The 24,351-nt window shown below is 37.6% G+C and overlaps 1 protein-coding gene across 1 annotated transcript in view; it reads left to right on the top strand.

The window, feature by feature from the left end:
* The window catches only part of CEP126 (centrosomal protein 126), an 88,414-nt gene that overhangs the window by 53,504 nt on the left and 10,559 nt on the right, over positions 1–24,351 (top strand). Inside the window, exons 5-9 of the mRNA XM_040631297.1 lie at positions 1,191–1,389; positions 4,508–6,626; positions 19,397–19,509; positions 22,113–22,188; positions 23,787–23,996. Of these exons, the coding sequence (XP_040487231.1) occupies positions 1,191–1,389; positions 4,508–6,626; positions 19,397–19,509; positions 22,113–22,188; positions 23,787–23,996 (2,717 nt within the window). The remainder of the gene's footprint in view (positions 1–1,190; positions 1,390–4,507; positions 6,627–19,396; positions 19,510–22,112; positions 22,189–23,786; positions 23,997–24,351) is intronic.

Below are 24,351 nucleotides of genomic sequence, written 5' to 3'. Positions count from 1 at the left end.
AGAAAAAGTTGAGAGACGTCCATTTTAAAGGTAAATATTGGGTTTATTAGATATTTTGTAGATTTAGCAATATTTTGTTTGGGAAGGGTGACTGAAGGGGAAGGAATCTGTGAGAGTAGGAGAGCCTAAAAGAAAAACATACTCTCAGCGTTCAGGAACTTGTGTTAAATCCTTGTTGCTGTCTGTGACCTCCCTGTGGTCACAAAAAAGATAGGCTGGAATCTAGTAACTATGGACCTTGACTATTCCAGTTTGTCCAGATAAAGATATATATGTGTATTGGAGATAGGTATGTGTTACCTGTGGCCACGTGTCCTCCAAACCTTTTTATCCTCATTAAATAGGAGTAACTGAAGTGAGCTGGGACTGAATGCTCTTGGGAATCACACTGCTGGGTGTAGTGCAGCAGCAGTCGGCTGTTTGATACACTTCCTGCCCAGCCCCCCAGAACAGTGCTCCTCTGCTCCTCGCTTCTCACTTTGTACATGTGCTGAGATAGAACTTGCTAGACGTTTCCAGAAGACGCAAAGTTCCAGTAGAAAATGGTGGGTGGCACTTCAGGACACTACAGGCAGACCCTGCACTGAAGATAGCCCTTGTGTGGCCTGAAAACCATGCTTGTGTTCGTGATACCACTGAAAACAAGTGTGTGTATTCTCCTCCATCAAGGAAGAGCCAGGCTTCCAAACCTAGTAAAGTAGGATGGAAATTCCTGCCTGCGCCAACAGGCAGTTTTCCTATTTTCTATCTGCTTGACTCTTCAACCAACTTCATGTGGGTTACGGGAACACCTACCAGCTATAACATCAACTCAGAACTAAGGGTAGTGCAGCACGTTTTTATCCAGATAGGAATGCTCTTACAGAATGAGGGAATGACTACGTATCTACAGGAATTCCTTCTACATCTGTCCCAAACAATAGAGAAATAGAACTTAATAATAATAACCAAAGCCATGAATAATTGGGTATTCCTACATGAAGGGGGAGTGTTTTGTTGGCACTATAATCCCACAATCATTTTTATTCTACTATTGACTGCCTTAAATTCCCATTCCAAAACCCTTAAATGTGATTATCTGAGCACAGACCCACACACACACCCATACAACATAAATGTGTCACTTGTATAGATAGAGAGAGGTTAACTTTATTTAAATGTACTAAATATTTTTTATGTATGGTTCACAGAGCTATAGATAATGCCCTGCCTTCATCATTGTCAAAAAATGGTCACAAGCATCAGAAACATCTCTTATCCAAAATCAATTGTGGTAAAGAAATGAAGGAAAACAACAGGGCAAACTTGGCTACTAACAAAGATGCGTTCCAGCTTAAACTGGAAGAAACTCAGAAACTCCTAGAAGATCAGCATCTAAGCACTTTGCAAGTATGAAACTGTAAATACGTTAATATTTCAGTACCTAGTAATAATTCTGTCCCATCTCTGCAGTGATCTGCACCATTAACCAAGGATAGGGCGTGAATGAGTCGACACAAATCCATCACGAAACTACAGAAATAATTGTTTAGATTTTTCTACCTTTTGCTCATTTTTCACCCTGCTTTCTCTATTCCTTTTCCATCTCATATTTGGAAAAATATGCTCTATGAATGTTTTCCGATCAAACATGAAAGCTATTTAAAACTACAATGTAGTATAAGTATCATTGTTAGAGACTGGATTATAAAAAGCACCCTGAAAATTATAATACATGTGGACATTAGGTTCTTAATGAAAATATGTCACAATCAACTAGAAATGACATTTCTGTTCTATCTCTGGTCACGCACTCAGTTTTTTTCCCCCCACAAAATATGGATTTCAGCTGATTTTCCTGAAATGTTCATGCACTTTACATTTCATGAGTAATTACACACATTTATGATGTTTTTAGTAGGCTGATATCAAGATTAAATTCCTAACCTTTGCCTGATTTATCCAGTAACTAAGTAATAATGACAAGACTTTAAAAACAAAACAAAACAAAACAAAAAAAAAACGGAAAGCAGGAGGCTTGTTCTGGCAATGATGAAATGACTTTGGGCCATAAACAAGTATAATTCTGAATAAAACATATGAAACAGCTATTTTTAGACATGAGACAATATAGGCAATATAGGATATGATCCTAAAAAAAGGAAAACAAATGAGGTAAGCCCTATAATCACATAGGCTTTCTACCTGACATAATCTTTGACAAGCCTCAAAAAAAATCCACACCCCCTGCAAAAGGCACATCAACATTAACTTAAGCTACACAGCACAGGGATGTAGTCAATGGTGTCATGTGGGTACAGAGGCAGCCACACTTGTGGTGAGCACAACATGATGTGTAGATTTGTCAAGTCACTGTGTTGTACACCTGAAACTCATGTAACATTGTGTCAACCACACTCAAACTTAAAAAATTATTTTGAAAAATGTAAAAATTTATCTAGAGAGGGGAAAAAAGATCCATAGCATGTGGGTGAACAAAGATAAGACAGACCACATTAATTTCAGGCCAGAAGACATTTTTAAAGTTCTAAGATCAGGAAACTCCCAGCCTAGAATTCTGTATCCAGCTGATGATATCCTTCTGGAACGAAGGTAAAATAGGCATCTTCAAACAAACAAGAGCTGAACACCCCCACCCTCCACCAGCATCTGCATGATTAACAAATGCCCCTCGAAGTTTTTCAGGCTGAAGGAAAATGTTATCAGACGATAACTCAGATCTGTGGTGATAGCGGATTAGTGGTCGTTAGTGGTGGTTAGGTGTGGACTTCCAGCAGATGGAAAGATTCTATGGATTGTTTGAAATGGTGTGTATGGGTGAATAATTTGTCAAAATCCATCAAACTAGACATTTAAAATGGGTGCATTTGGTAGATAAGTCTACCTCAATGACGTTGATTTTAAAACTGAAACACAAAGTATAAACTAGTACAGTTTGCATATCAATAACTTACAAGCAAAAGTTCAAGCTGATCATATTGTTTCATTTCTTAGTGATGAGAAAAAATCTGGGGGCAAAAAGTATAGTTTAGTGAAATCAGAATTTGCTAAACTTCTTTTCAGGTGCTTTGGGGTATGAGGCCATCACAGACCTGTAACAACAAAAGTCTCAGAGCCATGAACATCACACATACATCTAGAAAGCCCCTCAAACTCAGATTTCTTCTTAATCTTGTAGCAGTCATCTCCAGGAAGGCCTCGAGGGTTTCCTTATGATTGTCTGTTAAAGCAGCTCAGCGCAGAAAGGCACTGTCGAGAGTGTGCTCTGTTTTGTTCTCCTGGTAGGCTGAGTGGCCATCACTTTCAACAGACACCAGAGCACTGACGATGTGATAAGTAGGTGATAAATGCTAGTAATATCAAACTCTTGTGAGTCATTTTCAAAATTTATTTTGTGATAATATATCAATAAGCATTAAGTATATAAACAAAATATTTTTATTCTGTAATTGATTTCATGGGCTTCTTCATTTATTTAATGGGCTAGAAAAATAATATATTTTTGTTCAGTATCAGAATATTTAAATTTTCTAAAATTTGTCAAAAATCTTAAGGGACAGTCATTTCCTTTCTTTTGAGTCCATTTAACTCTTTGACAAGATTTACAATCTAAAATCCTCTTGAATGTATTTATTTACATGTGATATAAATTAATGCATTCTAGGTATATGTGAAAAATTAGAAATATCTTTAAACACATACCACACTTTGAAGTGGTCATGAAATTTTATTAAAGACAGACAAGTTCCATGAAATTTCATTGAAATAATGATGACAATGTCTATGAAATTCATAGAAATTATTACTGTTCTAAGTCCCAAAAAAGGGCTCATTAAAATCAGTAATTGTCAATTCTACATCCTTATTAGAATTGCCTGGAGTACTTTAAAATAAAAATACAAATACATGGACCCCATCCGAGTATTTAATTAGCAGGACCCAGGCGTGGTTATTTCTACAAAACTCTTCCCATGATTGTAATATGCAGTCAGAGTCTAGAACCCCACAGTGTAGGCCGTGAGGTTACCTGCTCTCCGAAGATGCAGCCCTACCAACAGGAAACTCACATTAGGGCCACAGAGCTTTCACGAGCCTCCCTCAAGTCCAGTGAAGCTTTCAGGGAAAAAATACCCTTTGTAAATAACTATTTTTCAGAATTTCACATGATGTTATAAAACCTTCAAGAAACTCAAAACTCCAAATGGAATAGCAATAGTAAAATTATTTTCTAAGCTATAACCGTGGCTAGAATAATTAGGTAGTTACTTTAGGCGTAGAAATTAAAGCAAACACCATTTATTGTAAGTCTTTGTTGGCTCCCTTCTTTTCACTCTTGAGGACTACTGCAGGGATGTAGATTATTTAGATACTTACACTGTTTATAGTGTATTACTTTATTTTACATGCCACGGACAGTAGGGCTCAGTAACAGTGGTGTGTCGAATCATTAATTTTGATGTTTTAAAAGTTCTAAGCTATATAACTGTTCCTTTTTTTTTCCTTTCAGAAATTTTGTGATGAAGTTAATCAAATAACAAATTCTGAAACCCTCTCAAGTATAGACAGTCTTGAGGCTGGGGAACATGAAGAAATATACTTAACACTTAACAAGGAGCCTTCCACATCAAACCAGAAGGATTCCATTTCTCTCAAATCAGTAAATCTGCAATCAACTAATGTAAGCTGCTGTGATGAAGATAAACTGGCATTCTCTAAAAGTCAACATATCAATAATTGGCTCATAAATGTAAGTGATCCAGATACTCAGACCGTCACACCTTTCTCAGATAGTGTAAGTAAACCTGATGTTCTGCCTTCCTGCGAATGTTTTAACAGTAAGGAACAAAATCCACCTGTGGAAAGAGTGACAAATAGTGCTGATAATTCAGTAGCCTTTGTATATAGTCCAACTATATTTGTACAAGATGGAAAAGGCAAAGCAGTCTCTGAAACTAGCACTATGAGGACTACTGACTCATCTTCTGGAACATTCCAAAGGGAGAGACCATTTGTCACTGAGAGCCCAACATTTAAACTTAGCAGAGTCTGGGCCAGTCCAGATCGTTTAACACAGGGAATGGCTACGTTTTCAGACCAAGGGAACAATTCTGAATTAACACAAGAAAACAGACCTACTTCATTTGTACCTACGGCAACACGTATAGTTTTGCCATGTAATATGCAGTCAGCTAGGCCTTTACCGAAGAGCAGTCTACATATAAAAGAGGTCGACCCGGTGCAGTGTTCTGATACGTTAGGAGAATTGACAGATGTTAAAGATGAGAAGTTAAAATATTTTCATTGTAATAAGGAAGAGTTGCCTTTGTTTTCAGATGATTTTCAAGTTGTCTATATACCTCACAACTCTGATTCAAACGATAAGAAACACAAAATAGCCCAAACATCAATATCAGTGTCTACCGTAATTTCTAACTGTGACTTAGTTGGTCAGCACAAGAAGATGAAATACAACACTCCTGAGAGAAATGGTGTGAGGTTTCTGAAAGGTATTTTAAAAAAAGAATCTAAATACGAACACAATTGTTTCAAGGCACTAGTTATAAACCATAGCTTTAAGTTAGGAAATCAAAAAGCAGCAGCTATCAGAGATAGTATTGAATTAACAAAAGAAAAAGGTACAGAAATTCCGAAGACTATTAAAAAACTGAGGTGGTTTGACGAAACTGGAGATACAGACAAAAATGCTGCAGACGGTCATTCACTGAAGAACAGAATAGAACTATGTCAACAGTGGTCTCAGCCTTTCCACATTCAGACTAAAAGTGGTGCTGCCAGCAAGGTAATTAGAGTTCCTGCCTGTGCTGTAGGTCCTGCTGATGGAACGCAGCCCAAGGAGGGTTCTGTCTCTGAAAAGGTCGCTGCTTTAGGAGAACCTGCAACAGACCATGCGCGTCTGAACTGTTTTATGCCTTCAGGTTATAACGTTGCTAAACAAGCCTGGCCACCCTCAAAGAAAGAGGGAACTCAAGCCCCTGTACACGGTGGTGGTTCTAAAGCTCAGAAAGCAAATCCACAACGAGGTGGTGCGAGAGTGATCAGAAGAACAAGATCTGCTCAGGTGCAGTCAGCCTTTGTGTGCGCGCACAGAAAAGGCACCGGCCTTCGGCCCCAGTCTGCCAGCAAAGCCACCAGACTTTCACAAGCTCAGGGTAGACTGATTGTGCCTCATCCTCCTCCTCAGTCTCCGTCAAAGATTAGGAGTGGTAAAAGTATGCAAGCGTCTCAGTGTCAACCAGTGACACTTGAGAATTCTCAAAACGTGGTTACTCGTAACTATTTTCCTTCAAAACATGTGCTTCCAAAGGAACACAGGTTCAATCACTGGAATCAGGAAAGTAGTTCTCCACCCACAGATGCCTGTTCGGACTCCGTCACTATGATGCCTTCTCTTCCATGTTGTTCTTCTGAGTGCCAAACTTTAGCAAAAGTAAACGGTTCAGATGGCACTCAAGTGGTGGTCCTGCAAGATGGGACCTCACACTCCGCCCACCGGTGTCCTGTTGAAGAAAGCCATCCCTCCGTGACTCTGAGAACTGCTCGAGAAGACTCCGTTCCCTTGTGGAAAAGACAGAAGGATATTCTGGGTCAAAATGAAAAGGCTGCTGGTAAGAATAAACTTATATATTTTTACAAATAAATTGTACAACGTTTTAAGTTCCTGTGAAATTTTTCTTATTGAGGCACAGCAACGTGCACCCTGGAGATACAGTATTCAATCATAGCTTAGCTTGTACAGAAACAGCGTCCCTCCCTGAACATTCTCTCCTCGTCCGTCTAGCTGGAGCTTTTAAAAGAACCACCCAACCCGCACTCAACTAAAATTAGAAACTTGCCAGCCTCCATTTTCTTCCTGTGACTTTTCTTGTTAGTTTAAAAGAGGGAGGACAAAGAATAGGGTCTGATTTTTATCCAATATCATTCTGTCATTACATCACCCCAATATTCGAGTCAAAATTCCTGTCAAAATATGCACAGTGGAAAATATTTTTAAAATTATTCTAAATAGGTAAATAAATGTAGTTATAGTACTTTCTTTTATTTTTCTTTAAAATATTTGTTAAATTGATTCTCAGAGTCCATAGTCTCTCATGCTTCATTCCCTCTTCTGATTACCCCCCCACCACTGGGTGTTATACACAACTACTGAATCATCAAACTTTACATAAAAAACCAGGGATGTTCTGTATGGTGACTAACATAATATAATAAAAAATATTATTATATAAAATATTTGTTAAATTGAATAGGTATAAGCTAATGATAGGTGTGCTTAACCCTCCCATTCCCTTTCCAAAAGACTGGCAGCCCTACTTTTATCCCTTATGTAGCTGGTTTTCATGTGGATAAAAAGTGATGGTATTCCTTTAAACAGTTTGAAGACTAGCCCCCCGTAGAACGCCTTAGAATTACCCATAGTAGCCGGCTAACTCCTCCTGAAGCTCTTTTCCTCTGGGGGAAATGAACTAGAAACACATTTTCCTGCCAGTGGGAATCAGTGGCCTATTGAGAAATAGATAGGACTTGGGAAAAAATCAGAAAAGTAATTCTTTTCTTTTCCCAAAGGTATGAGTAAATACTAAGATGATGTAAAGAGGGAGCTAGTTTAAAATTTAATATTCAAAGTCTTCTTTAATTAGACTGAGATTTTAAGGACAGCGGGCTTTTGTTGTAATTCATCACTGTCTCCCCAGGTCCTGGCACTTAGTGGTCACCCACACTTTTCTTAAATGAATGGATGTTAAGTCGTATTAGCAGATGGGAAGCTAAATGCAAAGACTCTAATCTAAAAACTTTCAGTACTTGTCTACAAAAATCTAGTCTTTTTTTTTTTATTTTTTCATCACAAGTGCCCTCCTTCATCCCCATCACCTGTTTCACCCATTCCCCCACCCACCTCCCCTCTGGTCACCATCAATGTGTTCTTTATAGTTAAGAGTCTGTTCCTCGGCAAAAACCTAGATTTTTAAAAGTTATTTTTCTCACTAAAGATTTTATTCCTTTTTAATCTAGGCATTTTATAATGTAACTTTAGTTTTCACACTACTTCCAAAGAAAGAAAGAAAGAAAGAAAGAAAGAAAGAAAGAAAGAAAGAAAGAATCATATAGATTGAGTAAAAACCATTGTATGTGTGTATATGTATGTATGTATGTATGTATATACATATGTACGTATGTATATATACACACATACACACACACACACACGTATACCACATCCCACCAGTTCTCTATAGTTGAAGAGTCTGTTTTTTGATTTCTCACTTTTTTCTTCATTTGTTTTGTTTCTTAAATTCCACATATGAGTGAGATCATGTGGTATTTGTCTTTTCCTGACTGACTTACTTTGTTTACCGTTAAACTCTCCAGATCCACCCCTGTGGTTGCAAATGGCAAGATTTCATTCTTCTTATGGCTGAATAATATTCCAGTGTGTGTGTGTGTGTGTGTGTGTGTGTGTGTGTGTGTGTGATGTCTTCTTTATCCCTTCATCTATCAGTGGACACTTAGATTGCTTCATAATTTATTGGATCATATGGTAGTTCAATTTTTAACTTTTTGAGGACCCTCCATACTGTTTTCCACTGTGGCTGTGCCCGTTTGCATTCCCACCAACAGTTCATGAGGGATCCCCTTTCTCTACATCCTCACTGACACTTGTTGTTTCCTGTGTTGTTGATTTTAGCCATTCTGACGGGTGTGAGGTGGTATCTCATTGTGGTTTTGATCTGTATTTCCCTGATGGCAAGTGATGTGCAGCATTTCTTCATGTGTCTGTTGGCCATTTGTATGTCTTCTTCAGAGAAATGTCTGTTCATGTCTTCTGCCCATTTTTTAATTGGATTATTTGTTTTTTGGGTGTTGAGTTGTATCAGTTCTTTATATATTTTGGATACTAACCCTTTGTTGGAAATGTCATTTGTGGATATCTTCTCCCATTCAGTGGTTGTCTTTTTGTTTTATTGATTGCTTCCCTTGCTGTACTGAAGCTTTTTATTTTGATGTAGTCTCAATAGTTTATTTTTGCTTTTGTTTCCCTCGCCTCCCAAGATATATCTAGAAAAATGTTGCTACAGCCAGTATCAGAGAAATTGGTGCCTGTGCTCTCTTCTAGGGTTTGTATGGTTTCAGGTCTCTCATTTAGGTCCTTAATTCATTTTGAGTTTATTTTTGTGTATGGTATAAGAAGCTGGTCCAGTTTCATTGTTTTGCATGTTGCTGTTCAGTTTTCCCAACACCATTTGTTCAAGGGACTTTTTCCCATTGCATATTCTTATCTACTTTGTCAAAGATTAATTGACCATATAATTGTGGGTTTACTTCTGGGTTTTCTATTCTGTTCCATTAATCTATGTATCTATTTTTGTGCCAGTACCATACTGTTTTGATTACTGTGGCTTTTTAGTATATCTTGAAATCTGGGATTGTGATACCTCCAGCTTTATTTTTCTTTTTCAAGATTGCTTTGGCTATTTGGGGTCTTTTGTGGTTCCCTACAGATTTTGGGATTGTTCTAGTTCTGTGAAAAATGCTGTTGACATTTTGATAGCAATTGTATTAAATATGTATATTGCTTTGGATAGTGTGGACATTTTAATAATATTTGTTCTTCCAACCCATGAACATGGAATATCTTTCCATTCATTTGTGTTGTCTTCAATTTCTTCCATCAGTGTTTTATAGTTTTCAAAGTACAGGTCTTTCACCTCCTTGATTGAGTTTATTCCTAGGTATTTTATTATTTTTGATGCTGTTGTAAATGTGATTGTTTTCTTCATCTCTCTTTCTGCTACTTCATTATTAGTATATAGAAATGCACCAGCTTTCTGTCTATTGATTTTGTATCCTGCAATCTTACTGAATTCATTTATCAGTTCTAGTAGTTTTCTGGTGGAGTCTTTAGAGTTTTCTATATATGGTACTATGTCATCTGCAAATACTGGAAATTTTACTTCTTCCTTACTGATTCAGATGCCTTTTATCTCTTTTTGTTGTCTAATTGCTGCAGCCAGGACTTCCAGTACTGTGTTGAATAAAAGTGGTGAAAGCAGACACCCTTGTCTTATTCCTGACCTTAGGGGAAAATCTGTTTTTCACCATTGAGTATGATGTTAGCTGTGGGTTTTTCATATGTGGCCTTTATTATGTTGAGGTACATTCCCTGTAAACCTACTTTGTTGAGGGTTTTTATCTTGAATGGATGTTGTACTTTATCAAATGTACTTTTTTCTGAATCTATTGAAACGATCATATGGATCTTATCCTTTATTATTAATGTGGTATATCACAGTGATTGATTTGCAAATATTAAACCACTTTGCATCCTAGGAATAAATCCCACTTGATCTCAGTGAATGATTTTCTTAAATGTATTGTTGAATTCGGTTTAGTAATATTTTGTTGACGATTTTTGCATCAATGTTCATCAGAGATATTGGCCTGTAGTTATCTTTTTTTGTAGTGTCTTTATCTGGCTTTGGTATCAGGGTAATGCTGGCTTCATACAATGAATTTGGAAGTTTATCTTCTTCTATTTTTTGGAATAGTTTGAGAAGAATAGGTATTAACTGTTCTTTAAATGTTTGAAAGAATGTATCTGTGAAGCCATCAGGTCCTGGAATTTTGTTTATTGGGAGTTTTCTGATTACTGATTCCATTTTATTGCTAATAATTGGTCTGTTCAAACTTTCTATTTCTTCCTGCTTCAGTTTTGATAGTTTATATGTTTCTAGTAATTTATCCATGTCTTCTAGGTTGTCCAATTTATTGGCATATAATTTTTCATAATATTCTCTTACAACCCTTGGCATTTCTGTGGTGTCAGCTGTTATTTTTTCTCTTTCATTTCTGATTTTTTTTATTTGAGTCTTCTCTCTTTTTCCTTTTTTTATGAATCTGGCTAGAGATTTATCAATTTTATTGTTTGTTTGTTTGTTTTTTCAAAGAACCAGCTCCTGGTGTCATTGATCTGTCCTGTTGTTTTTATTGTTTATGTATCATTTATTTCTGCTCTAATCTTTATTATTTCCTTCCTTCTGCTGTTTTGGGATTTTGTTTATTGTTCTTTTTCTAGCTCCTTTAAGTGTAAAGTTAGGTTGTTTATTTGAGATTTTTCTTGCTTCTTGAGGTAGGCCTATATTGCTATAAACTTCTCTCTTAGAACCACTCTTGCTGCATCCCAAAGATTTGGGACCATTGTGTTTTCATTTTTCATTTGTCTCTATGTAATTTTTGATATCCTCTTTGATTTCTTAATTCACCCATTCATTGCTTGGTAGCATGTTATTTACTCTCCATGTATTTGTGTTCTTTCCAGATTTTTTCTTCTGATTGATTTCTAGTTTCATAGGGTTGTGGTCAGAAAAGTTGCATAGTATGACTTCTATCTTTTTTAATTCATTGAGACTTGTTTTGTGGCCTAATATGTTATGTATTCTGGAGAATGTCCCATGTGCACTTGAAAAGAATATGTATTCTGCTGTTTTAGAATGGAATGTTCTGAATATATCTGTTAGATCTCTCTGGTCCAGTGTGTCATTCAAAGCCATTGTTTCCTTGTTGATTTTCTGTTTGGATGATGTATCCATTGATGTAAGGGGGGGTGTTAAAATCCCCTACTATTATCGTATCACTATCAGTTAGTTCCTTTATGTTTATTATTAACTGTCTTATGTATTCAGGTGCTCCCCTGTTGGATGCATAAATATTTACAATTGTTATATCTTCTTGTTGGATTGAATTCCTTCATGATTACATACTGCCCTTCTTTGTCTCTTGTTACATTCTTTGTTTTAAAGTCTATTTTGTCAAAATAAATAAAGTCTAGATTGTCATACACACACACACACACACACACACACACATCATACCTCAGTCTCTTTTCACTTCCATTTGTATAATAAATGCTTTTCTATCCCTTCACATTCAATCTGCAGATGTCTTTCTTTAGGTCTGAATGAGTCTCTTACAGGAAGCATACAGATGGGTCTTGTTTTCTATCCGTTTTGTCACCCTGTGTGTTTTGATTAGAGTGTTTAGTCCATTTACATTCAAAGTAATTATTGACAGGTATGTAGCTAATTGTTATTTTGTTAATTGTTTTACGGTTGTTTTTGTAGTTCTTCTCTGTTCCTTTCTTCTCATGCTCTCTTCTCTCATGGTTTGCTGGCTTTTTTTTTTTTTTTTTTAGTGATATCTTGAATTTCTTTCTCTTAATTTTTTGCATATCTATTACTGGTTTATGATTTAATGATAACCATTAGGTTTATATCTAACAAATTCTGCATATAGCAGTCTATCTTACGTTGGTGGTTACTTAAATTTGAACCCATTTTTTTATTCCTCTGCCATCCATATTTTAGGTATATGGTGTCATACCTTACATACTTTTAGTTTGTGGATCCTGTGACTGATTTTTATAGATATAGTTATTTTTACTGCTTTTGTGGTTCCTATTTTTCTTACTCCTATGGTGGAAAGAAAATGCCTATAATATTCTGGAGTTCCCTTTATTTTATTTTTTTTTTAAAGATTTTATTTATTTATGTGACAGAGAGACAGCCAGCGAGAGAGGGAACACAGCAGGGGAGTGGGAGAGGAAGAAGCAGGCTCACAGCGGAGGAGCCTGATGTGGGACTCGATCCCGGAACGCCGGGATCACGCCCTGAGCCGAAGGCAGACTCTTAACGACTGCGCTACCCAGGCGCCCCTGGAGTTCCCTTTAATATTCCTTGTAGGGCTGGTTTGGTGGTGAAGAATTACTTTAACTTTTGTTTGTCTGGGAAACTCTTTATCTCTCCTTTTATTCTGAATGATAGCCTTGCTGGATAGAGTACCCTTGGCTGCAGGTGTTTTTCTTTCAGCACTGTGGATATATCATGCCACTCCCATCTGTCCTACCATGTTTCTGCTGAAAGATCTGCTGATAGCTTTATGGGATGTATGTAACTTGTATGTAACTGTCTTCTTTTCTCTTGCTGCTTTAAAAATTCTCTATCTCTACCTTTTGCCATTTTAATTATATGTGTCTATGTATGGACCCCTTGGGTTGATTTTATTGGGGTCTCTCTGTGCCTCCTGGATCTGGATTTCTGTTTCCTTTCCTAGATTCAGCTATTAATTCTTGAAATAAATTTTCTGCCCCCTTTTCTCTCTCTTCTCCTTCCTGGGACCCTATAAGGCAAATGTACTGAGTTCCCTAAGTCTATTTTCATTTTTTTTTCTCTTCTGTTCAGTTTGATTGCTCTATGTTACTCTGTCCTCCAGATCACTGATTTGTTCTTCTGCTTCCTCTATTATTTCTTCCATGCAGTGTATTTTTAGCCAGGCTTGTGGCCCTGCTGTTGATGGGCTCCAAACAAGAGCCTATTGGAGGGGGCAGGACCACAGGAGAACAGGGGGGTGGAGTAGGCAGTGTTAGCAAGGTTTGCACCAGTCCCCTGTGGAAGGGGACCTGCAGCTGCCAGGATCGAGGCAGGCCAGGTTGGAGGGGCCAGATCCACAGAAGCGCACAGGGCAGGACATGGGGTGTTGGGAAGGTTTGCAGATTGTCCTGTGGGAGGAGATTTGGAGCCAAGGACTGGCTGGAGAGGTTGGATCCACAGTGGGGCAGAGTGCTATGTTAGCAAGTTAGGTAGCGGGCGTTGGCCCCTTTGCTGGCTCCTGCAGGTGGCCTTGTGTTTATGCTGTGGGGCAGGGGAGGGAAATGGCACTTGCCATCTACTTTGTTCCTGGAGGAGTCTCCCAATGATTCCAGCCCCTCACCACACGCTCTGAAATTAGTAAACAAATCTCTCTCCTATGTGCCCTGTTTTTCAAATTGCTACCTGTGTTGTATCTCTTTGGGGCTGTTTGTAGGCCTGTCTTTGTAAGGGTGGGGACTCAACTTTCCTCTCACCTTCCTGGCTCTCTAAGCCCACTGATTTTTGAAGTTCCAGGTGTTAAGTAAGGCCCACTGGTTGTAAGAACTCGCAGAATTTGGTCCCTCTGGTCTTCAAAGTCAGATGTTCTGGTGAGTCATCTTCCCCATGCGGGCTCCCTGGTGTGAGGGTCTGTTTTTCTCCCCCTCTGAGCCCATGAGTCCCTCCCTCCCAGGGACAATCTCCCGGGTCTGTCTAGCTCCCGACCACAACTCCACCCTCCTGCGATCTTCAATGTGGCCTGCCCTCTACATTTAGCTGTGGAGAATCTGCTCTGCTTGTCTCCAGGTCATTTTCTGGGTTATTTATGCTGATGAGGGTGTTATCTAGTTGTATCCATGGGACAGGCAAGGTGAGCCTAGGATCGTCTTACACTGCCATCTTCCCCAAAAGTCTCAGAAAATGTGTATTAACTACCCAAAATTTTTAAAACTGAGTAACCACAGATTTTTCAGTGATATACGTTTTTTAAAAGTACATTGATCCATACAATTTGTAGAAGGCATAGAGTAGTGAAGAAAGTCATTAATAAAATAGAGGATGAAATTAATATTCAAATCATCTTTACTAACTGAAATGATAAATCAAAAGTAACAAAGTTCAGTTTAGCAAAGATAACTGCAAAGTAATGTATTTGCATTCAATTTACTTTTTAAAGTTTTTTTTATTGTGAACTATATCTTAGAAAATAAATGTGTATAATATATAGGAACAAATTAAGGGCTCATAATAACAGAAGAACTCTGTACCCCCTGCCCAGTTCAGAAATAGAAACTCACTGGTGTTGCTAGGCCTCACATGCCCTCCCCAGCTGCGTCCCTCCACCACGTAGGGTGGTGTTCATCCTTCCATGCTTTTTGTATAATTTTACCACATATAAATTTATCTCAATGTAGGTAGTTTTGCCGACTCCTACAATTTATATAAATGAAGTCATTTCGTCTGTGTTCTTCTATGATTTGCTTTTTTAAATCAATTTTATGTTTTAGGTTCATTGCCATTAATTTAGCTGTACTTCTTGTTCATCACTGTATTACGTTTCATTATATGAACATACAAATATTTTTCATTCTTCTGTCATTGGACATTTGGGTTGCCTCCAGTTTCTTGCTTTAAGGGATAATGCTTCTTGTGGATGAGAAATAATGTCTACTTATAACAGCTTGCATCACCCTGATTACTGATGAATTGAACGCTCTCGTGTGTTTATGAACAGTTTGCATTTCCTCTTCTAAGAAATATCTGTTCTTGGGTTCTTTTTCCCTTATTGACAGAAGTTGTTTATACATTCTAGAGTCCTGTATCCTTTTATGTGTTGCATTTATTTTCTGCCGGTTTGTGATTTGTAGTTTCATTTTTTGTGATGAATAAACGTTCATTTAAATGTGGTCTTCTCCCTTGCAGCTTGCTTGTATGTGTTTAGTTTGCTAGAGTTGGTTTTTTTTTTTTTCATTTCCAAGAAAAGAGATATCTGTCTTGACACTGTTCTTTAAAAAAAAAAGAGAAAAAATCCATACAAAACTAAACTCCCCAAAAAAGAGTTTGCTGTAGCTGTTAAAAATTTAACAAAGTTGTAGGCAATAATAAACAGGTGTTTGGAAGTACTGCTATAGTCTACATTATTTCCTGTATTGTCTATGTATTTCAATGGCTCTTTAAACAAACTGGAGTGACACAGAGCTCTGGAACCAGGGTTTGGGTCTGAAGACCAATAAAGAGGCACAAGCCTAAGAGACATGATAACTGTGCACAAATATTTGAAGATTTACTATATGAAAGAAAGAGAAAACAGAACTAAATGAAGGGTAAAAATTGCAAGGATGTTTTCAGCTCAGTGTAAGGAAGGGTTTGAGCTAAAACCACCAACAATGCAAGAAGTAGTGGCTCCCCATCGCCAGGCCATTGGAGCAGAGGCTGAACGTCTGTGGGTGAGTAAGGTAGGTCTCTGAGTGAAAGGTTGACCTGTTACCTTCTAAGGTCTCTTTCAAAGCTATCATTCTCTGAACATCTCCAGAATTTGTCCTGATGTTGATAATTAAGAATACTATACATTTTATGTATGTAATAATTAATGATAAGTAGCTTTATTTTGAGTTTTGGTAGAAAGACTATCATGTGTAGAATTTTCATATGAGAAATTTGGTCAAAGATGCCAGTGCATATATATATTTAGTTTACAAATATACCAAGGTTCTCAGCTATTATGTTAATTATTAGATAGTATTTAACTGCATGTATGTGAATGGAACAATACACAGTTTTAAACATAAACTGTATCCCTGGGGTCAGTAATTTACAATCCACAAAACTGAACATCTACACAAAGAACAATAAAGCTCAAAAGCAAATAATTATGCTGCAAATCAAGAAAGTATGAAAGTGTTGGCAGATCTTGACTCCAAAAGATGTACAAACAGGTTAAAGGAAGTGAAAAATTCTTGACACAGCAGTCATGTGGCCAAGAAAATTTTCACTTAAACTATTTTTCAAGCTCTTCAAAAAGGGAAAGATAGGGACTTCCCAAGATCTTCTAAGCATAGAAAACAGTATAGAAACTCATTTGATGCCCAGACGATCTCACTAGAAACTCTAACATTTAGCATATGTAGCTTAGCATATTTAGCATTTAGCTTACCCATATGGGTGGGAATAAAGTAATACAGAGCTTTTTAAAGTATAGGTTGTGTCTCATTAGTGGATTATGAAATCGACTTCATGAGTGGTGATCAGAATTTTTTAATAAAATATAATTTTAGAATCAGAATGTTCTAAGATAGAAACTACCAGAGGGCATCATATATTGTAAAGGTAAATGTGCTCACAGAACTGCATGTGCATCCTGGATCACAATGCAAAATATATTTCTTTCTGTGAGACAAGTCAAATCAGAATAAAAGTTACCAGCATGAAGAGTAAGAGCTAGAATTTCACATTTTAGAGATTAACTGGTTGGAGGTAAACTCCAGCTTTGCCCCTTACTGACTCTGTGACCTTAGGCAATTTACTTTTCCTTTCCTGTGCCTCATTTCTTTATCTGTAAAAATAGTGATGATAATAGTGCCTACAACCTGTAAAACAATGCCTGGGCAATTGTAAATGTTGAACTAATATTAGCTAGAATTATGTTATTACTACTTACTGTCAAAGGTCAGGTGTTCAATTACTAGCCAACTTTCTTGAAAGTTGGAAGTTTTGGGGTCTTTGTTGTTATTTAGATATAGATAGATATATACAGCTATAATTTTATACGTATACTTACAATGTATGCATTTAACGATATAGTTAGATACAGAACATATACCACCATTAGTAAAAATTTTGAGCACACACATATAAACATGCCATACACATGTTTTACTGTACTAATAAATACATAACCTTAATCAGAAATAGAAATAAAGAATGAGATAAAAACGAAGTATAAACTTTTAAAATAATTTTAAAATTTTGTATTTTATAAATGTTTTTAAATTTTTAAAATAAAATGTTATCTATTCTATAAAATACTTTTTCTCTCATGTATTATTAATAATGCTCTGAATGTTTAGTTTCAAATGTCTTATCAATTATGATGACTTCATTTCATATACCATTATTAGCTAATATCTCAGAGTACAATATGCATTTAGGCTGAGGTTATTTTTTACAATTTGTTTGATAATTTTTCAGTTTGTGACTCTAACTTTGTTATAATATAATTATACTGTCATTGTCATTATGTGGCAAAGAGTTTATAAGGAGAATGAGGTATGTCAGCTCTTTTTCTTATTCACTGTGCTTGTGTTATTAGTTTTATCTTTGATCTATGGTTTTGCAAGAAGATGGGGTTTTTTTGCAGAAACATGCTTGTTTTTATTGTGAGATAATTGAGATTACATCGTGTAGGTTTAAGGTGTACTATGTATTGACTCGATAGATTTATGTATTGCGATATGATTACTACCGTAGCTCGCTAACACCTCCATTAATCACGTAATGTCATTTCTCTGTTGTGGTAAGAACATTTCAGATCTAGTCTCTCAGCAACTTGGAAGCATATGACACCGTGTTGTTGACTATAATCATGATGCTGTGCATCAGAACTCCGGAACTTACTCATCTGCTAACTGCAAGTTTGTACTTTGACCAACATCTCGAGTCCCACGCTCCCTACCCTACAACCACTGTTCAACAGTTTCTACTAGTTCAGCTTTTTAAAAATTTTTTTAAGTAGGCACCGTGCTCAACATGGGGCTTGAACTCACAACCCTGAGTTTAAGAGTTGCATGCTCTACCAACTGAGCCAGTCAGATGTCCCTAGTTCAGCTTTTTTAGATTCCACATATAAGTGATACCATACAATATTGGTCTTTATGTGACTTATTTCACTTAACATAATACTCTCAAGGTCCCATCCATGTTGTCACAAATGGCAGGACTTCCTTCTTTCTCATGGCTGAATAATAGTCTGTTTATATAAACCATGTCTTCTTTATTCATTCATCCATTGATGGGCACTTAGGTTGTTTCTGTATCTTGTCTGTGGCTGTTTTCACTCTTTTTTTCTTTTGAGTTTTTATTCAAATTCCAGTTAGTTAACATACAGTGTAATATTACTTTCAGGTGTACAATACAGTGATTCAACACTTGCATACAACACCTGGTGCTCATCACAACCAATGCCCTCCTTCAACTCCATCACGCGTCTAGCGCATCCCCCGCCCACCTCCCCTCTGATCACCGTCAGTGTGTTCTCTGTAGTTCAGAGTCTGTTTCTTGGTTTGCTTTCTCTGAGAAAATGTTTTTGATTAGTTGTATCAAAAGCCTAGAAAAAATAAATATCCATATGCCCACTACTCACCTTAAATAATAAAACATTGCACATACAATGGAGGCACTACAAAAGTGTTTTTTAGACACTTCCATTGTGTGAGGACTCATTCAGATGCTATGAGATAGCTATACATGCACTTAGCGGGCACATGTAACATTTAGTTACATTACAGGAGGCAAGAGAGCACTGGTGACTGATGCCAGTGCCGATCGCTCACGGAGAACCCATACTCTTCCTCCGAGAGAATGCGCTTTACTGTATGCAGTCTGCAACCATCTACCTTGCAAGGGGACAAGGTGACAGTGTCAACCACATATGACCTGGTGACGGCGTGTAGATAATTAGCACAAAGTGGAATTGTAGTATGTCCTTCCCGCACAGCAGTGATCTGTCTTACTCTCCTCCTGGCGTTCTAGCAGCACACTTTGGAGGCCACCGGTCAAAACCATAGACTCCTCAGAAGCAGAGATTTTGTTTAATTCATTATTGTAACTGTGCTGTGCATGGTGCATATAACAGAAGCTCGATAAGGGTTTTCTGACTGAACAAATGAAACGTAGGGTTTTGCAATGTTTGAGGATAACTTGTAAGTTTGTGCATATAACGTACACGTGTTCATTTTGACATTTTGTTGGCATTGTTTAAGGCTCTACTGTTGTAAGAAGAAAGCGAATTGTTGAAAATAAGCAGAGAAGCCTTTTAGAACTGAAAAGACAAAACTCTGGGTCTGCAGGAAGGAAGTGCAATGAGCAAATGAGTGTAAGTACGGTGTTGTAACACTGTCTATTCAGTAGTGAAAAATTGCTTGGAAAACAAAATGTTCTCAAAGGACTGTGCTTTTGCTGTAAAGTGTGGACCGCAACATAAATATAAATATAGCCAAGGTCATTATGAAGCAGCCCAGGAATCTCTGCCCTAGGAACTTACTATACTAGACTTATTTGCTATATTCTCTTTGCCTGTATGATCAATTACTAATGAAGATTTTAAACCAACCCTAACAAATCACCATTATTCTTTTATTATTTATACCTGCTATTTGCAACAAAGTTTTTAAGTATATGTAGAAAAAGAAAAACAGAAAAGCAAATAGCCCTGGATAGAGGAAGTGTGTTAATCATAAAGACTAGTCTAGTTCACATGCTTAAAAGGAAAATAGGATGAGGTATATGGTTATCAGGGGTCATTGATAACAATGCTGTTTGAGGTGCAATTTAGGAAGAGACAGCTCCCCTGAGGTCCTTCTGTGGGGTGCCTGGAGTTCATAATGGATAGACTCCTCTTCAGAGTCCACAGCGGACGAATCAGGACTTTCATATAGCTGTCCGAGATAGAGATCTTCAGTAAAAGTCAAAGCCTAATAAAGGTCATTTTAAAATTAATGGAGGTAATCCTGTGGGAGCTAAGTAAATGTGACCTAAATATGACATTTTCTGGATGTCTAACTTCACCCAAGGATTGAATTTAAAATATTACAACAGGGGCACGTGGGTGGCTCAGTTGGTTGAGCGTCTGCCTTCAGCTTGTGTCCTGATCCTGGGGTCCTGAGATTGAGCCCTGAATCTCCCTCTCCTGCTCCCTCTGCTTGTGCTCTGTCTCTCTCACTCTGTCAGATAAAGAAATAAAATCTTTAATGAATTAATGAATGATTAAAACATCTAGATGGATGAGTAAATAGCATTTCACTTGGAATTTCTACTCTAAACAGCACTTCTGGTTTTTGATAGCAGTGGAATAGAGTGCCTTAGGAAGAATTTATATCTGACTTATGAGTTGAGGATTCTATTATTTGTATATTGTAGGAACTATTAATTGTTTTATGTAGATAAGATTTTTACTGTGGAGGAAAATCAACCGTAAAGTATTCTTAAGAGCAAGACAAAAGTCATTCAGTTCTGTACGATGTAAACAAAGCTGCCCCATGACCATGATATTCTTAATGCTTAATAGCCCAGCATGCACTTACAAACCCACCTTCCTGATCGTCAGTACAGGACTGCCTAAGAAGGCCTTCCTTTCAACCTGCATATTCACATCCAGCATCTCCAACTCTGTAAGCGCTCAAGTGTTGATTAGTGTTAATGTATGTTAAATGCTAAAGCAGTATGTAGCTGTTATAACAACAACAAACGAAGGAAATTTGAAGTGTTCCTGATGAGTGCACTCTCTAAATTCATCTTCATCTTTCTGGTCTTACTCTGTCCTGCGTGTGCCCTTTGCACGCTGTCTCCCTGGTTTTGAGCCCATAAGCCTCACGTCCACCCTCCACTCACACACCTGCTTAAACATCTTCCACAGTCTCGTTAGCTTTAGAGTAGGTCAGTGTTCCCGAATCAAAATCAAGATTTGAAGTTTAATTTTTTCAGCCCTCCTGTTTTGTTTTGATTTGGGGGTTTTTGTTTTGTTTTGTTTTTTAACTAAAGAGCCACCGCAGGGGTGCAGTTACTATAGCGATGGCCTCTGTCACCTTTTATTGGGAAATGTGGTTTTTTTTTAAAGATTTTATTCATTTATTTGACAGAGAGGCAGCGAGAGAGGGAACACAAGCAGGGGGAGTGGGAGAGGGAGAAGCAGGCTTCCCGCTGAGCAGGCAGCCCATGCGGGGCTGGATCCCAGAACGCCGGATTCATGACCTGAGCTGAAGGCAGACACCTAAGGACTGAGCCACCCAGGCGCCCCTGGGAAATGTGTTTTATTGTACTTCCACGTAGAGAGAATCTGAGAGAGATCCTTGAAAGGTGGGAGAAGCAGAGTTCCACTTTGTGCCAGGTCTGTGTCTCTGCGTAGACAATCTCCGTCTCCAGGGGAGGCGGGGCGAGGCCATGAGCGCAAGGGCAGACACCTGCACCAGCGACCGTTGGGACCGGCTGAGCATCGAGCACCAGCCAGGGACAGGGGCAGCCAGGCCACCAGCCAAGCATCCGCGTGCGGCAGCACAGCCGGCCACGTCCAGCCAGCCCCAGGGCCCTGAGGAGTGTGCCCCGCCCACAGCTCTGTGCAAGTCTTGTCCTTGGCACTAGTCCGCATCAGAGGCTCTGCCCTTACAAGGGAAACCCAGTTAGGTCATAACCCTTAAGGTAAAGTGTTGCTGATGCTTTAAGCAGCACCTTGCTTCCCTCTTCCAAATACCCAAGATAACACTGCAACCTGAAAATTTTCCAAAATTGACATAAAACATTCTTTAAAATATTCAGGTACCCTGTAGAAAAGCCTTATCCCAGTAATTCTTGGTTTCTGCTCCAAGAGAAAGAAAATATACAGGTTACATGAGCAGTGATAACTGAAACTAGATAGAGTGCACATGTTTTTAATAAATTTTTAAATATGGAAATCTATTCTGATGTAATACTATATTTTTGTAGAATTTTGGACAAAGTGTCCAGCTAAGTTCCAGTGAGCCAAAACACACTATAAGGGGTACTTCTGATGTTGAAGAAGGTATGTTTCAGTTTAAATTTTTTCTCTGAGCTTTGTTCCCAGTGATTTCAATTTTTGTTATGTGTGTTTTCCCAAGTATGTACACACCATGTGACAGGTAAGCCACCATGTGGGATTCGAGCCCCCTTATCCTGCACATTTAGACTATTGCCAGGTTTGTTTATTCTAAGTAATAATGTATTGAACATCTTTCTACATGAAGCTTTTGCCTGACTTTTCCATCATTTCCATAAGATGGAGATACCAGGAATCACAATTACAGTATTTGACATGTCATTAGCACCTAATAAATATTTGTTGAATGAAGCTCTGTGTATTAAATGAATACTGGATCAGAGGAAATAAGCATTGTTATAGCTCCTTATCCAGATTCCAAAGTATTTTCCTGAGAAATAACATTTAAAACTTTTCTGGGGTGTATGCCAACTTGAGATAGAATTATTTCTATGATTTGCTTACATGACAGGCAAATAAATTTTGTTGTATTAGTTTTGAATTGTATATCTTTTATTAATAATATGCCTAATTGCTTTTGTATGTATCTTTACTTTTGGTGAATTGGTCCTTTGTATTGTTTTCCCCAGTAGATATTGGAATTTTGGTATTTCCTTACTGATTTATGCAAATTCTTAAAGATCAAGGGTTCTGTTCTTCATATTAGTTGCAAATGTTTTTGTTACTTTATTATTTGCATTTTATTCCCCTACATGTTTATATTTAGAAGCCTTCCTTTTTATTTTTTCATCCAATGAATGATCGAGAGCTAATTTCCTGCCTCCAACTAGACGCTGGATATATGGTAATGCACAAGACACACAAGAGTCTTCTTGCCTTTCAGAAATTTCAAGCCCATTAGGGGAAGACTGCCCTTTAAATAAACACGTCTTTTAGTCTTTCCTTAGTTATTTCTCCATTACTTTTAAGAGCAAAGAACCTTCGCAATACAGCAATTCAGAAGTGTTTCTTTCTTTCTCCTCTAGATTGCTCTAATGGTTTCATTCCTTAAGTTAAATTCTTTCATTTCCTTTGAATTTGTTTAAATGGATGATGTACAGGAAAACTGCAGATTGATTCTCTTATAAGCAGCAAAACTAATTTATTGAGTCATCTTTCCCTTCTCTCAAGACGTTGATGCTTCTTTGATCGTATGTTAAATTCTTGTGTCTACCTGGGGCTGTTCTGGGTAGTCCTGTTCAGCTCCTCAGCTCACTTTCTAACTTTTCTTCACATTCCTTTTATTTTACTCTTTTATTCGTAACTTATCTTAATTGTTATTATAAAGACAATCTACTTCATCTTCTCTTTGAACTACCAATGGATAACTAAAACACAACACACACATAATCTAAAGGTGATGCAGGTTTCCTTTAGCTCAGATAAACATGCTGGGGGTTTTCATGCCTCCCTGCCATCATTTTGAATTTCTATTTTTTAATCAGGGATGGGAAAATGCTAGATACAGATAAAAGTAACAGAAGATTTACTGGGTTTCTATTTGTGAAATGAATACATACAAACGCATGTCAGTTAAGTAGGTATGTGGGAAGATCTCAAAGACAAAAGGGGATCAAAGAATGATTAACGTAAAGTTTCTGTAGTTTCAGATAGTACTTCTCAGTTTTTGATGGCTGAAAACCTAGTGAAAGCTTCAGTGCCTGAGGATGAAATTCTCACTGTCATGAATAGCAAGCAGCTACAGAAACCAAACCTGGCTTTAAATAAGACCCAGCCATTTGACATCTGTGCACTCTCAGCTGAAGAACAGAGGATCCTACAGTCCCTCGGTCGTCTCAACGAAAGGTTGTACTGTGAGTATGGAAGAACACCTTTCATAAAAATGGTTGTATTTTGTACTTAGACAATTTTAACTTAAAATTTAATTTAATTTAAAAATCAGAAATAAAAATACAAAATGTATCCAGATTACTAGCTACTTAAATCAAGTATAGAACAGTTAGAAATATATTTGAGCAGAAGAGCCAGGGTGGCTCAGTCAGTGAAGTCTTGATTTCAGCTCAGGTTGTGACCTCAGGGTCCTGATAGTAAGCACGGGGTCAGGCTCCGTGCCCAGTGGGGGTCCGCTGGAGGGTTCTCTCCCACACTCACACGCACACGCTAAGAAGAAGAAGAAATATATATATATATATATATATATATATATAT

This window comes from Ursus maritimus, unplaced genomic scaffold (genome assembly GCF_017311325.1).
Source record: "Ursus maritimus isolate PB19 unplaced genomic scaffold, ASM1731132v1 scaffold_16, whole genome shotgun sequence".
Taxonomy (NCBI): Eukaryota; Metazoa; Chordata; class Mammalia; order Carnivora; family Ursidae; genus Ursus; species Ursus maritimus.
The sequence above is the reverse complement of the archived record's forward strand: the minus strand, read 5'-3'. Positions and strand labels throughout refer to the sequence as shown.